The following is a 16,486-nucleotide window of genomic DNA, read 5'->3' on the forward strand; positions in this document are numbered from 1 at the left end:
ACAGAGCCTAGGACTTGCCAACCAGAAGGTTGGCAGTTCGAATCCCCGCGATGGGGTGAGCTCCCGTTGCTCGGTCCCTGCTCCTGCCAACCTAGCAGTTCAAAAGCACGTCAAAGTGCAAGTAGATAAATAAGTACCGCTCCAGTGGGAAGGTAAACGGCATTTCCATGCGCTGCTCTGGTTTGCCAGAAGCGGCTCAGTCATGCTGGCCACATGACCAGCTGTATGCCGGCTCCCTCAGCCAATAAAGCGAGATGAGCGCTGCAACCCCAGAGTCGGCCATGACTGGACCTAATGGTCAGGGGTCCCTTTACCTTTACCTTTACCTTTAGGATAGAGAGAGGGGCGGGTTTGGGTCAGTCCCGTCCCCCCCCATTTGTATTTTATTAAGTTTCAACCCTTTTAACACATACAGTCAAAACGCAATTTCGACTTTTCTCTTGTTTTTGTCGACTTCCCACCCCGTTTTCCATTGTTGTTCCTCCCGTTCTGCTGCACCCGATCTTCCGTCTGCCGAATCACAGCCACAATATTACAATCTAAACGTTTCTGTCGCTCATAGCTCAAATCCTCCTTGCCACTTCATCATACCATATATCTTTAAACAGTCCGAAAAAGGCATCCGTTCTCCCATAAAAGATTCTCTTCATTTTGTGGTTAATTTTTACCAATTCTGCATTGTCCATTAACTTACCCATTCTTTGGGTGGGAGTCAATTTAAGCTTTTGCCTCTGGCCCTGCCCACCGCTGCTATGCGGCCCCCAGAAGGCTGCCTATCCATCAGAGATGCTGCCAGCTGCAACGTCCCTGCATTCGACGGGGTGGCCTGGATGACCTCCCAAGGTCCCGACCCCTCAATTCTGTCCTTTCTCTCTCCTTCCCACCAGGAACACTTGGAGGTGACGGACACCTTCAAGCAGAAGAAGGTCCGCCTGGCAGACGAAGGCTTCAACCCGACGCTGATCTCAGACCCTCTTTTCTTTCTGGATGACGCTGCGAAGTCGTACGTCCCTCTGACCCACGGCGTCTGGGAGGGGATAGCTGCTGGTCACGTCCGGTTATAACCTGCACCCGCTTCTCCTGATTCGTACCCGAACCCCAGTGCTCTGAGCTGGGGGCTGCAGGGTGTCCTTGAAGACTCTAGCCTCCTTCGTTTCCACCTCGGCCTTAAAAGGCTCTTGTGCCTCTTTCTACACCCCAGATTTTCCCTCCTAGCTGTGCCCCAGGTAACCCCACGCCTCTGCTAGTGGGGTGCCCCCTTAGCGAGGACTTGACGCCCCCTCCTAGCCCCTCCACACAAATGAAGAGGGGGGGCTTATTCCTGCCCAGATGTTGTTGGACTCAACCTCCAATCATCCTCAACCCAGTCCATCACCTGAGGGTTACCTCCTATACACCTCTGTACATGTAGAAATTAAATTTTGTCCAGTGGTGATTTGCTACTGTTAAGCCACTGGGAATCCACCGTCCTTACTGATCTACTGCAGATCACCCAGAAATCAACCGGCAGATCCTCGTTTTCGTCCTGTCTTCCCTTGTGGCTGCTCTCTTCCTCTGTAAGAATTTCCCTTCCTGGGTTGGGCTAAGGCAGGGCTGGGGGGGCCTGTTGTTGGACTATAACTCGCATCATCCCTGACCCTCTGGCTGTGGGGGCTGCTGGGAGTTGAAGTCAAACGACAGCTCCCATCGTTCGTGGCCATTGGCTGTGCTGACCGGGGCTGCTGGGAGTTGCAGTCCTAGAGCATCATGGTTTGACAGTCCCCATCGGCCCTGATGGATGGCGATGCTTGTTGCAGGGGCTGATGGGAAATTCCTCCGTCCCCATGCTGTGGCCCAGCAGCTAACTTATTCCCAGTAGTGCCCAACCTCGTTGCCTTTGGGAAAACTTGCAAAGCGGATCACGGAGGCTGACGGGCCGTAGCTGTTAAGACCATGATCCGTCCTCCAGTTCTGGTGTCGACTCGGCCCCATCTGGTGGTCGCCACCCAGCTGCTGTGCCTCAGATACTTCAGTCTCCCATCTACAATAGGGAGAAATGGAACACCAGCCCGCCTTACAAGACTGTTGTGCGAATCGCTGAAATAACAGATGCGGCACACATGGACTGGACAAACCACATCAAGTCTTATTTTCACGATGTTCTCTGGGCTGGGACGAGAAGCGGGGTATTTTTGTGAGGTGGCGGTGCTCTTCTGCTCTGCCGACGAGGTTTTTTGCAGGCAATGGGCCTGCTTTTAGGAGTTAGCAGGCCTGGTTGCAAGGTGAGGGGCTTGTGAGGGAACTATGGGTTGGGGTTGTTTATTTTCTGTTCTTCGTATCAAATAAAGTTCCTTTTTTTTTTGTACCGGCTGAACTGTGGTCTTTATTGCTTCAGCAGGAAATCGTCTCATCAACTCTGTTCCAGAAAGAAATCTGTTTTGGGGACGGGGTGGTATAAATCTGCTTTGGGGGTGGGTCTTTGCCTGGATTTTGGCTGTGTGTGGAAAGAGCCTAACTTGAGAAGGGAAGCCCCCACATGGCTAATATGAAGTATCCATCATCACATGGAGTCAGATTTAGGAACGTTCAGCTTCATTGAATGTTGGAAGAGGTGGCCCTCCAGGCTTCTCAGTCTGGCCCATGAGAGACTCTCTCCAAGCTGCTCTCCTTGAATGCTTTTGCTAGGTAGAAGGGCGGCGTTTGGCTTACCTGGGACGTGTGTCTGTTTGTTTGTCAAAACCTCTGACTTCTGTATGACATGGAAGTAGCCTACTGTGCAAAGGTACAGAGTCATATCTGTTACTCCTCCCCTTTTTTGCATATTGGCCCTGCCCACCAATTGCATGCGGCCCTCAGAATGTTGCCCAGAGGCGTGTGTGGCCCTCGGGCTGTTTCCCATTCCAGTTTTGGACTATGAGACCATAGCAGATCAGGTCTGGTGTGTGTGTGTGTGTGTGAGAGAGAGAGAGAGAGAGAGAATATCTTCCTAATGCTTGAAATGAGGCAGTGTGTGTGTTTGTGTTTGTGTGTTTGTGTATTTGTGTTACCAGCCATGAAGGTTTGCAAACTATCATTAGTGAGGGTCAGTCGGTTTCTCTCCTTTCAGTTTAGTCTGGGTCAAAGGGCTGAATACATTATATTGATCTTTTCTCAATCATCTGAAAGGCTGAGGGTCCTATTAAGCTGTGCCACATTGGGGGCAGGGAACAGGGAGGAAGGAGCCTGGAAACTACAGGACCCCACAAACCCTCCAAGTCTTTATCCCCTGCATCTAAGGGGGCATTATATGAGATGACTGAGTGCCTCCTCACCTTGTTATCTTCCGCTCTGAACCACAATGTCGTTTTTGTTTTATAAAGGAGTGGCAATACCATTGGCAGCAGCATCTGGAACAACCAGGAACTTGCTTGGGGCTCCCAAGTATTCAGAGAGCCCTCTAGCCTGACCAGAGTCTCCGTGGACCATTTTCTTGGAGGGCTCTTGACAACTAAAACGTTGAAGCGTTTCTGCGCTTTCCCTGATATAATCCCTTGACTGTTTTCGGATTCTCCCGCCTTCCCGCTTCCCTCCGAACAATCTTATGTACTGTTAACGTTTTATGTTTGCGTTTGGTGGACTGTACAGTGGTACCTTGGGTTAAGAACTTAATTCGTTCTGGAGGTCTGTTCTTAACCTGAAGCACCACTTTAGCTAATGGGGCCTCCCGCTGCTGCCGCCGCACCACTGCTGCGCGATTTCTGTTCTTATCCTGAAGCAAAGTTCTTAATCCGAGGTACTATTTCAGGGTTAGCGAAGTCTGTAACCTGAAGCGTCTGTAAACCCGAGGTACCACTGTACGTGAATTAGGTAACTCATTTCCGGGGTGGTGGCCTTGTGATTCTCTTGGGGCTTACAACCTGGGGTGATGCTTTGGAGATCCACTGGAAGTTTAGGCCCACGAAAGCTTAGGCCGTTGTCTTTAAGGTCTCACAAAATTCTGCCGTTTTTTTACACTGCCTAACCAAAGCAGGAAGATGTCCTCGTCTGTCTGTCTGTCTGTCTGTCTGTCTGTCTCTCTCTCTCTCTCTCTCACACACACACACAGAGAGAGAGAGAGTCTTCAAGGCCTGACGTGCCCAAGTAAATATTTTTTGGGGAGAGATGATGAACGCCTTCTGTGCCCCTACCGCATCTTTATTCATAAGACACTAATCCTCCCGCGGCAGTCTGGGAGAGTTGGGGGGCAGGGAGAGGGTCAAGCCAGGCCTAACCCATTAAGGTGGGGAAGAATCTCCTCTTCCTAAAAAAAAAAAGGGGGGGGAGCAACAACCCAAAATTCATCACCCCAGGAACTTGACGTACACAAACACGCCAGTATCCTGGTGTGTTTGCAAGAGAGCAAAAATTAAATTATTTTTGCTTAGGGACACACACACAGAGCAACTCTGAATCTGAGACGTGGAAGAAATAAAGACGGGGTCCCTTGCGCTATCCACTCTTAAGGGCTCCACTGCCCCCACCACCATTGCTTTTTGAAAGGTCCCCCGTCCCCCACATCCCAAAATGTGTGTTAAAAAGCTCAACAACGGGACCCCGCTAAATAAGGCATGGCTGGCTGGGCTGCTGATTCCCGTCCCCCCCACCCCGGACAATTGAACCCTGCCCTGGTGCCATTCTCAGCTGCAGTGGGATTTAAGTGCTGAGAAACAAACGAAGATTCTCATATAACTTCAAGACATATAACATATTTGCAATTAAATAACAATAAAGCAGAATATTTTAAGTTAATTTCCTGCAGCTCCTTTTTAAAGGGGGCGGGGTTATTGGGTGGTTGTTTTTATTTTGATTATGTTTTTTGTGGTTTTATATTTTGATTTTATTCTGTGAACTGCCCTGAGACCTTTGGGTAACGGTAATGTAAAGGGACCCCTGACCATTAGGTCCAGTCATGGCCAACTCTGGGGTTGCGGCGCTCATCTCGCTTTACTGGCCGAGGGAGCCGGCGTACAGCTTCCGGGCCATGTGGCCAGCATGACTAAGCCACTTCTAGCGAACCAGAGCAGTGCACGGAAACACCATTTACCTTACTGCTGGAGCGGTACCTATTTATCTACTTGCACTTTGATGTGCTTTCGAACTGCTAGGTTGGCAGGAGCAGGGACCGAGCAACGGATTCAAAGCGCCAACCTCTGATCAGCAAGTCCTAGGCTCTGTGGTTTAACCCACAGCGCCACCCGCGTCCCTTGCCCTTGGGTATAGGGTGGTATATAAATTCAAACAACAACAACAATAACCCCCAATGACCATAGCAATGTGCTCAAGCAGCTGTTTGTTTTTAAGGGGGAAAGGCAAGGGAAAAAGTAATGTGGTTTTGGAGCATTGCAGCCAGAAGCCTGACTAGATTCAACTCCCTGCCTTGCCTAGCTTTGAGCCAGTTGCCATCTTGACTCACCTCACAGGGTTGTTGTGAGGGTGAAGCGAGGGGTGTGCATCACTTTGAGCTTCTTGGAGGAGAGAGAGAGAGAGAGAGAGAGAGAGAGAGAGAGAGAGAATGCGCACACACTCAGATGATGATAATGTAGTAGTAGTAGTTGTTGTAGTAGAGTGGTACCTCGGGTTACAGACGCTTCAGGTTACAGACTCCGCTAACCCAGAAATAGTGCTTCAGGTTAAGAACTTTGCTTCAGGATGAGAACAGAAATCATGCTCCGGTGGCATGGCAGCAGCAGGAGGCCCCATTAGCTAAAGTGTTAAGAACAGGTTAAGAACAGTTTCAGGTTAAGAACAGACCTCCAGAACGAATTAAGTTCTTAACCCGAGGTACCACTGTACTAACTGATATTTTTATTTCATTTCACTTTGTGGCTTTGGGCCTACTGGGCCTGTTTAAACGCTTGGTAATAATAGCTGCTAAGCCTGAATTATAGAGAACAACAAGGCGCAATAATGGCACGTGAGATGGATGGGTGGATAGCTGGATAAAACCAATCCGTCAGGTTGTATCAAACTTCAGAATAGATCCATTGAAGTGAATGGCCTATCAGGGAGTGCCCGGTGCTCCCCAGGAATTTGTAGAAACCAAAAAATGTTGTGAATTTTAAATGTTAAAAGTGTCACTTGTGAGTTTGAGCCCATCATGCCAAACCTTGATGAAGACCACTGTCCCCCCTACGCTTAGGACTGCCATACCTCCAGAATTTCCCAGACTTTGCTGGGATTTGGCTATTGGAAACAGAATGTGGGCTAAAATCACTTAATGCCTGGACGTATGGCAGCCCATGTTGGAAGTGTAGGTTTTGGCGAATTTCCTTAGAAAGTAGCTCAAAAACTTCTTCCTCTGTTTTTGAGATTTTGCAAACAAACAAAAAACAACAACTTTGGGTGAGCAAAACTGAAAAAAAAGCTCGAACAACCTTTGTGTGTCTGAATTTCCACTTTTTTTTTTGGCTAAGGGGGTTGGACAAGGTCAAAAGTCTTTAAAGGTTCCTGTACAATTTTGTTCAAGGTCTCTCCCTCCTTGGAAGGAGGGCAGGGAACTCCGTTGCAACAGAAAAATAAATATCTACCTTGTTTCCACTGGATTCCCACTTTTTGAAATATGGCAACTCTCCCTCCTGAACGCCCATGCTGAGTTTGGCGGCGAATTCTCAAGAAACCAGTGCCAAAAAATAGTCACACCAAGGTGATGTTTTGGTTCCCCTGCCTTGTTCCAAAATGGCAGCTGGTGTTCGCAATTGCCCCATCTTGGGGAAACCCCCTACGCCAGGTTTCGTGACAACATCCTGAGAGATGTCAGAAAACCCAAAGAGAACAGGCCGATGGACAAACAAACCGCTCTGCCAAATAAATGCATCGTCGATGGGTCTGCTTTGGGTGGATGCCTCTGTGGAAACAACCCATAGGGTGAGGGTTTATGGCATCGCCCCACTAAAAAAATACAACTGTGACCCATTGCAGTTTGGGGGTGCAGGCCGAGAGAAACTAGGGGGTTCCTCTCTGAGGCCTTTCTCTCTCTTTCTCTGCCATTGTCGTCCCCCAGACACCCCTCCCTCCTCTTTCCCTCTCACCTCTGCCATAAAAAGAGGTCTGTGGCTCAGTGCCCCATTGTGAGGGGATAATAGGGCCAGCAGCTTGTGAAAGTGATACCATGAATGGGGCTGGGAGGGCGGGCAGAGAAGGGGGTAGGCCCCGTAGCCCCGGTAACCACAGGAGCTCTAAGTGCGGCTAATAGGATAAGAGGGGCTGGGAGGGAGAGAGGAAAGAGGGGCTGAGATGGAAAGGGGGAGCAGTCGGGCACAGAGAGGAACCGCTTCCAATGGTTGTCACCAGAAGCCGCTCCTCCCCAAAGATTGGGGTGTGTGGAGGTACTTCAGGCCTCAGAAATACCCCTCCCCATTGACTCGGTCTCACATCACTTATCGTACTGGAGATATGCATGAAATGTGTGCTCAGGCATGCATATGGAACATACTAGAAAATTCAGTGGAGGGTTGTTGTTTTTTGGGATGTGGTGCCTGCTGGATGTTTGGGGTCTCCCTCTCAGGTCCTATGATGCGAAGGATATAGTCTATAAGCTGAGAAAGTTGAGCTTCTTGCCCACATCTCTGCAGGATGGGATGGGAAAGGAAGCACCCGAATGCCTGGGTTCCATGTGGAGAAATGGCTTGGGGCAGTCTGTGGGGTGATGCAAGAGTGACTGGAGTGGGTGGGTGGGTGGGCAGCAAAGAAGAAACCCACCCCCTCCATCAGCCCCAGATATTGGGCCTTCAGTACCTGGGACAGCAGCCAGGAGATACACAGATTTTAGGCATGCATTTTTGTCACTTGGTGACTGCAGCCATCAAGGGATGAGTTGCTTGTGTAAATAGGCCATTGCAGATATCACATGGTGTCAATAAACACCCACCTCCCTTCCCATCCACTCAAGATCTTTCAGGCCCATCTGAGTGCCGAAAAAGCGATGAGTCTCTGACTGTCGCTCGTTTATCTTTTTTTAAAGCAGGGGTCCTATTCCTCATGGAAATGGTGGGAAAATGCAGGTGAGTGTTCCGTGTTGGTTTTTCAAAGGCTGAGTGGAAGAAAGATTAGATTTGGCCCACAGGCTGCCGATAACTCACCCCTGAGTCTATGAGAAAATCTGTCTAATGCGGTTTTGTTCTATTTTCACTTTCATTACAACAGCAATAATACGGGGGCAAGCGGTCAAATAAGATAAAATTACAAATTCTCCCAAACAACTTCTAGGTTCTTCTACAGTCAAGATCATCTCCTTTACGAATTACACATTCTGACCATTTCCGTTGTCAACATTTGGCATAGTGCAAGATCTCACTTCTGTTGAGTGTGGTTAAGCGTCACTCAAAAGGTACTTTAAAAAAACCACACCAAAAACCCCCCTGTATATCCCACAGAACGCGATCCGATTTAATGCTATGCTTTTGGGGCAGAACTTTGTCTTAATTGCCGAAGATTCTAGTCCCCATGGAATCTGGCAGAGAACAACTTGGAAACGGGCCCCGCATTTGTGGGGTGAGGACTGGTGATAAACATATACAAAAGAGAAGCTCTTGTGGTCTTCCCATGAAGAGGGGAGCTCATCTGTTTTGGTCACTTCTGATGTCATTATTTTGCACCCTTAAAATTTAAAGGAGTGGGGACATTTGCCCATGAAATCCTAGCCACGAACAGGATTTACCATTCTCAGCAGCTTGCAAATCAAGCACAGTTCCCCCCCTCCCCAATATTATGACCCAGCAAAAGGGCTATAGAATGAGGCATTGGACACACATCAATGTTTCCCAAGAGGGATGAGGTGTTGGGGGGTGGGAGGAGAGGGGGGTGGGGAGCGAGCAGCCCCTGCCTCTCATCTTTATGCTGAGCTGTAATTGGGCAGGCCTGCCTCCAGCTGCCTTTCACACCCAAGCCTGCAAGCACCCCCCCTTGCACCCCAGTCCAATTGTATCAGTGTCTGTGGCCGTCAGAGAGGCCAAACAATGGGAATAATAATAAGGCGGCCTGCCCCCTGTCCAGCAGAAGCACCGAGAGAGGCCACTGGCCAGCAAAGTTAGAAGCCAGCGGAATTGAGGGGTCAGGAAAATTGGGGTGGGAGGGTGGGAGGGTGGAACTAGAAAGCGGGCCATGATCACAGACTAGTGCAAAACATAGATATATACAAGTTTAGGCCAAAGACTAATACTTTTTTGCTATTTGGGGGGGGGGGGGGTGCTTCGCTGAATTGGAAGAGATCGCCCAAAACTCATACATGGAATTACCTCCTGATCACCCTTTTTCTTAAAAAGTTCCTGCAGAAACTTTTTCCTTTTTTTTGGCGTATTTTGTTCAGAAATACAAGTGGAATTTTTCCTATTTTCATGGTTTTACCCACCGCCGTGCTAAATTTTGGGGGATGTCACCGTGGAGCGGCTGGTTGGTCTTGGGGCTGTTTCTGCAAGATTGGGGTAAGTGGGTTTTCAGACATATATGTATCTTCCTTAATTCACTTTGAATCCACCTACCTACGTAGCTCTGTATATGTATGGATAACGAAGTCTTCGTTGGACTTCTGTTTCTCCTCCGTGGTGTGAAATCGAACCATTTTGGGGTGGGTGCAGTGACTCTGGATTTGGGAGAAATCAGTGAGGATGGGGATGGGTTATGTTAGAGATTATGTTGTATGTCCTCCCCCCTCCAGCATTCATTGCAAAAACTTCAACAAATTATTCCCCTGCCTTCCCAAATAGCAGTGCAATCTCAAGTCACTTTGGGTCTAAATTTAATTTGCATTTGGCATATTGTCAAATATTGGATACTTAGGTCTGGGGGAAATCTCAAAGTCCATAGGATTCCCCCTGGTTATAATACCACTCTAGTGAGTTGGGAGAGCTCTATTCATTTGCAAGCTGGGGAGAGGGAGACTGGGAGATTGTGAAAACCGACTCTACTACGGCTGAGTTCACAGATCGGTTTGCCAAACCAAGAGTTGATGGACTGACAGTTGTGTGCATGGAGGGATGAGAGGAGAATAGATGATTTTGTGTTTTTCTGTTTTGATATTTCTTCTCTGACGGGGCAACTTTCTCAGATTCTGAACGTTCAAATTGGGGGGGGGGGGATACAGACGTTTATAAGCATCAATAGAGTGGCAACCCCAGGACAAGAAACAGTTCATTTATCCCCCGCTACGTAAATCAAGCTATGGATGGACCAGAAATTTGGAAGGAGGGTCTATGGATGGGACGGAGTTATGCCAGTTGCAAAATGTTTCTTTCTTTTCAAGTCCTAGACAGGGTTGTTTCGCTGTCTCCCAGATGTCCGCTCAAGACAGGACAATTAGAGCTTGAAGCTCTTGGGTTTCTGAAGGGGGCAATAAAGCCGATTGGATTGTTTGGGGGTTGAACAAGGATTCTCTCCCACTGAAAGCTAGATCTCGTGTTTTTTTGGTTGTGTAGCCCATTCACAAATTTGTTTCAGTGCTCTGGAAACTGGGATAGGGTTGATCTGAGTGTTCTCGTCTTGCTTTCGTGGTTCAAAGTCTGGTCGTGTCTCAACTCAGTCCCAGGCACACAGGAACCTCACCCTGTATGAAATTTGTGACCCTACAGTGGATCGTCTCTGGGTACAGGAAGGAGAAGGGTGTTTAACGCAGGTTAATAGAGCTGGCTGGGGAAACAGAGGTCTTCTGGGTTTATTTCTCTGCCTGAGCAGGACTTGGGAGCTCCTACACAGAGATGTTTGTTGGCGGCACATTTTATAGGGCTATTGGTGCAGGCTGTAACTCACAAGAGTTAATGGATCCTAACTCTCTAGTGTGTTTTATTGGGGCGTGCTATGGTGCTATTCTTCTTCTGGAGAAAACGGAAACATCCATTCATATTTTGACCCCCTGTTTCACCCTAAATACACATTTGCTTGTTTGTTTAACCACCACCGCTCTTTTTAAAAAAAGTTGAAGCAGATTTCAAGAGGCAAGGGGAAATTTGCAACAGCTATGGCTGAAATCTCATGTCCACTTTCTTAAGATCAAGCCCCGCAGAACACAGTGGGACTTATATCTGAGCAAGCGTCCATATCATTGCGCTATAAAGCTACCGTTCTGCAAACCCTTATCATTTGCCTCCCACCAATTTGGAAAAATGCTCTGTGTCTAGAAAAGGAGTTTCCAGACTGAGGTCTGCAGACCATAAGCAGCCCACAAATTCCATTTGAATGGTCCATGGCGTGTCAGTAAAAAATACAATTCAAAATCATCCAGCACCACGTTGCAATTGCTGCAACAATCGTTAAGTTTATCTGCCAGGACACTCAACCAATTTTAAGTGGTCCGTGGAGGGGGCGAAAGTTTAGGAACTGTTAGTCTAGGACATGAAGAAGAAAATAATATTTCTGGTCAGAAGTGGGTGTAGTTTTGTTTTGTTTTTAAGTGCTTTCAAAGGCCTTAAAAATAGATGTCAGTTTTGGGATTTTGAAATGCAAATAAGTTAATTGCAAATTCAAATGTATCCCTATCGTGTTTTATGACTTCCTTGATATTGTATGTGGGCTGGAACTGGTCTGTGACTGAAATAATAAAATTCGTAAGTTAATGCAGTTCGTTACTGGTCCTTAAAAAGATATTAATGAAGATTTGTTACCAACCCATCTTGTCTCATGTATATATGTGCCAAAACCTGCTCCACTTTTTCTTCTTTTATCCAAAGTTCCTTAGTGCCCAACAAACCCCCCAAACTGAGCTTTATTTGCAGCTGAAATAATAAGGCACTTATCTTAAATGCTGCACTGCTAAACTTTTAAGTTGACACATATATCTGGAGTCAGCTACTTCCACCACCCACCTAACTCTTAAAACTAACCCACTTTACGCAAGTGATCTGTTTGGCTGGGCAGCATGATGCTTGAAAGAGGCCATCGTGGAAGTTTGCAAATTCCAAAGGTTGCCCCTCGTGAGCCCAACAGGGGGAAAACAAACAGACAAAACAGCCTTGCAGAATCTACAAAACAGATTGCTCTTGTTAGAAGTTTCTGCACACCGTTTGGGAAGGTTGTAGCCTTGCTTTGCGTGCAGAAGGTCCCATGTTCAATCGCAGAGCATCTTCTGGTAGCATCGGAAGAGAGCTGCTAAGTAAGGTGGATAACTACTGAGCTAGATGGACCAGCAATGTAACTGAGTATATAAGGCATTCGCTCTTAGAGCAAAGTTTTTCCAAAGTCACTGTAGCTTGGATATGATCTCAATAAAACTAGAGTTCAGTGATCTTACACATGATGTGTTTTATTAGCTATAATAATAATAATAATATCTGCAATGGTTTATAGCTAAGGCAGATGATGGAAGAGGCAACATTTGGGACTGGTGCATTTTCATGGCGTCAGTTGTGGTGGAAGGGGGGAATGCCCTATCACTAAATCAGTGATGTGGGTACCGGATTGATTTCAGAATCCTGACATGCTCTTTCAGAGACAACCAAACTCAAATGGGAGCAGGGGGCGGGGAGCAAATTCCTACTCCCCCAGAGGGTGTTGCCCAATATATAATTATTATTATTAATGTTGATTGCACCAGAATTAGACAGACACAAAAACATTGCTTCCGCTTCAGCTTGCACCCTTAAAAAACCACAACACAAAAACAGGGACTGGGCTGGCATTTGAAACAGCCCCCCTGTATTTTGGCAGATGAAGTTAAAGCATGATTTAGAATGAAGGTGATAGTGGAGAGATAATCATGTATAGCATGGTAGTATAGTGGTGGTCAGAAATTCAACGCTGGTTCAAACCACATTTTCCAACCCCTGTTTGTTGTGGGATGTGCGGGGCCCTCACAGGATACCTAGGGGCCCCTAAGAGACATGGCAAATTACTCCACACTACCCCATCCCAGAATTGCCAATATTTTGTGGCAGATGCCTCTGGGAAAGAGAGAGAGAGAGAGAGAGAGAGAGAGAGAGAGAGAGAGAGAACAAGGCAAACTCTTATTTAAGTTGCCAAACTTCCCTGGAAAGAGAGAGACAGAGAAAGAGAATTTCCCCAGCTGTTTGGATATACAGTATTATGGGGAATTAGAAGCAGGGGCAGAACATTGACTCCCGGGCTCTTTTTTCATGAGCTCCTAGTACAAAACTGTGTTTCCCAGCCTGACCCTTATTCTAAGTGAACCCCCTTTCTTCCAAGCAGAACTGGGGAATCCCGCAAACTCTAGTTTTCTGAGGGTGCTGGGAACTGTAGGTCTTTGAGGGGCAACCTACAGTTCCCAGGATTCTTTAGGGTAAGCCTTGTGCTTGAAATAAACAGTGTGTAGGCTGCCCAAGGAGACCTTAGGCTTCCCAGGGTCATGCAAAATTGAGTGCAACGGCCTACCATGTTTAGTTTGGTCAGGGGGCTGCGAATTGGGCACGCTACAGTTCCCAGATCCTTAGGGCGTCTGCCGGCACTTCAAGTGTGCTTTAAACGTGGGGTGTGTACGCAGCCCCCCAACTCTGGCCAGCACATGCCAAGCCTCGCACCCTCTCCTCGTCACAGGCCCGTTGGCTCCATTTCACGAATGGTTGCGCCCCGACATCAAGTCCAAAGGCACTCTGCCTGAGGGGACTTAGAAAGGAGGCGAAACCTGGGGGTCGTAACCCCCTTCTTTGGCCCAGCCTGTGGGACAGTGGGTGTGTGACCGGGTGGGGGGCGGCCAGCCTAGGCCCGTGACCGATGGCGGGGCGGAGGCGAGGGTCCGACATGGAGACCCACGTTCATGAGTGATGGGGCAAGTCATGGGAACCTCACCCCGAGCCCGTCACGTGGGCCGGCAGATGGGGCGCGGGGAAGGCGGGGGGCTGCCGAGCAGGGGACGGGACAATAGGGCCTGCCTCGGCCCCTTCTGACCCAGCCCATTGTCCGCCATGCCGGGCCCCCCGCAAAGCCTCTCTCAACAGCCGGGCTATGGGGCCTCCCCGGCCAGCCATGCAGTTGCTAAGGCGGCCTTGAATGGTGGCATCCATCAAGATGTCAAGGGGGGGCAATCCCGTCTCCCCACCTCCCTCGCCCCCCTTTTCTCCACAGAGCCCATTGTCATCGCCCGGAGTTTAACTTTGTGCCGGCCGGCCGGCTGAGCGAGCGGCCCTCCCTCTGAGGGGATTAAAGTCTCTTTATTTATTTCCCCCCACTTCGCACAGCACTTTCCATCTGTTTGGTTTGGGAGCTTATGGGGTTGGGGGGGAAAGAGAGGGAGGTTGTCTGGGGCGGCCACGTGGGCAGCACCCGTGTGTGGACACCCCAGGGATCCTGCGGAGAAGAAGGCCCTCTCCCCTGGGCTGAGCCTGAGGAGGGAACCTGAGCAGAAAGTCCGGCGACTTGACTTTGCTTTTTAGGAATTTTAGGCGCCGCTGCTGAGCTCAGGCCCCAGAAGTGAAGTGAGCTGCTATGAGCCCCCCTGAAATCTTATGATGAGGAAGGGTGGCACAGAAATAAAATAAAATAAAATTCTGGTGCTCATGGTGCTGGATAAACGGCTGGCTTAACTTGGAAGCTGACTTGAGTCAAAGCTTTAGCCCATCTCGCTCAACATTGTTTACACTATCAGTCTATAGTCAGTCTACACTGATTGGCAGCAGCTGTCCTGGGTTTCAGGCAGGGGAAACTTCCAGCCAAGGAGTGAACCAGGGACTCGTCTCAGAAGTAGAACCTGACTTTATTTATTTTGTCATGGGTAGACTGTAGTTCAGTGGCAGAGCACGCAGAAGGTTCTGGGTTCAAATCCTGACATCTCCAGGTAGCAACCCAGCTTGAAAACCTGGAGAGCAGCTGCCAGTCAGTGCACTGAGCTGGCTGGGCCAATGGGCTAACTTTGTGATGAAGTAGCCTCCTTTTGTTCTGATCAAACCATCCCTTTCTTTACAAACGTGAGGACCGTGATCTGAATGTGTTTTATAGAATCATGGAATCGTAGAGCTGGAAGCCACCACCGCGATCATCTAGTCCAACCCCCCACAATTCAGGAACCCCTTGCCCAAGATGGGGCTCGAACCCACAACCCTGTGATTAAGAGTCTCACGCTCTACCTACTGAGGAAAAGGATCATAGCTCAGGGCTAACCCACACGCTTTCCTTGTAGCAAATCCCAGGCATCTCCAGCTAGGGCTGGAGAAAGACCGGAAAGCCTCTGCCAGTCCGTGTAGGCAACACTGGGCTCAGTAGGCCGATGGTAGAAAACTAATACCAGTGTTCCTTAGTGGTAAAGCACAAGATTTGATGCTCCTGGGTTCAATCCTGGGCCTCTCTAGTTAGAGAAGGATTTAGAGCTGGGGATTTTGGAACGATCTTTCCGGGCCTGGGACCCTGGGAGAGTCATGGCTAGGCAGGGGAGTTAGAACGGGCCTAGGCAGACCCGGTGTGTGTGTGTGTGACACCTATAAGTCAGCTTTGTTACGCTCCAGGTGTGATGGAGCCCACATCGCCAACTCACACATGTTTAGAGGGCACACCGCCTGCTGCCAACCTGTCCCACTGTGTCTGAGGACCCTCATGCTCATTCGGCTGAGTGGGACCCCCAAAACTCTGCCTTAAAATCCATTGCGTCTCTCTTTTTTTATTTTTTTATATGATATTTAATAAAGTTTCAAAGAAAAGATTACATAAATAAAACGAGAAAAAGAAAAAAGAAATAAATAAAAAAGAAGGAAAAAATACAGAAAAAAGATAATAAACATTTAAAAAACACATCAATCTTTCCGTACCTTACATTTCATTTCCTTGCTTCCCTGACCTCCTCACACCTCCCTTTTTTGTATTCCAGTTCTATTAATTAATTCAGCAATTTCTTTCCCTCTTTGTTTTTATCTTAATCCTTTAACTTAATAAATTATGTTTGGATTTTCACCTGTTAACAATCCATTTTTACACACACCTTAATAACATTGCTGTTAAAACCACTTAACTTCATTCAGACATCATTCTAACATTCATTAATTTTGCAATATTTCTGTAAGTAGTCTTTAAATTTCTTCCAATCTTCTTCCACCGACTCTTCTCCCTAAAAATCCATTGCATCTCAACCTCCATCGTTCTGCCCGGACACTGAGGTCCAGCGCCGAGGGCCTTCTGACGGTTCCCTCATTGCGAGAAGTGAGGTTACGGGGAACCAGACAGAGGGCCTTCTTGGTAGTGGCCCTCCCTCCAGATATGAAGGAAATAAGCAGCTACCCTCTCTTTAAAAGACATCTGAAGGCAGCCCAGTTTAGGGAAGTTTTAAATGTTTAATGCTGTATTGTTTTTAACACTTGATTGGAAGCCGCCCAGAGTGGCTGGGGAAACTCAGCCAGATGGGCGGGATATAAAGAATAAATTATTATTATTATTATTATTATTATTATTATTATTATTATTATTATTATTATTATTGCCTTACAAGCACCACACCAGCTTGGAGCCCTTGCCCACATGCCCTCAACCCCTCCAAGTCCGGGCCGCAAGCCGACGTGTGGCAGAGCGTGCTGGGAGCGCATCATTTCGGCGTGGTGCCAACCCACCCCTCACCCCAAATCCAACT

At 48.1% G+C, this 16,486-nt stretch overlaps 2 protein-coding genes across 2 annotated transcripts in view; both read left to right on the top strand.

The window, feature by feature from the left end:
• Positions 1 to 2,349, top strand: part of SLC27A3 (solute carrier family 27 member 3) — a 28,759-nt gene extending 26,410 nt beyond the window's left edge. Inside the window, exon 10 of the mRNA XM_081173668.1 lies at positions 888 to 2,349. Coding sequence (XP_081029794.1) covers positions 888 to 1,064 — 177 coding nt within the window. The 3' untranslated portion in view covers positions 1,065 to 2,349. The remainder of the gene's footprint in view (positions 1 to 887) is intronic.
• Positions 2,350 to 9,180: 6,831 nt separating this feature from the next.
• Positions 9,181 to 16,486, top strand: part of LOC308575584 (immunoglobulin superfamily DCC subclass member 3-like) — a 37,259-nt gene continuing 29,953 nt past the window's right edge. The window contains exon 1 of the mRNA XM_081174335.1: positions 9,181 to 9,416. Within this exon, the coding sequence (XP_081030461.1) occupies positions 9,365 to 9,416 (52 nt within the window). The 5' untranslated portion in view covers positions 9,181 to 9,364. The remainder of the gene's footprint in view (positions 9,417 to 16,486) is intronic.

Source organism: Podarcis bocagei (genome assembly GCF_964188305.1).
Source record: "Podarcis bocagei genome assembly, chromosome: 16".
In the NCBI taxonomy this organism is placed as follows: Eukaryota; Metazoa; Chordata; class Lepidosauria; order Squamata; family Lacertidae; genus Podarcis; species Podarcis bocagei.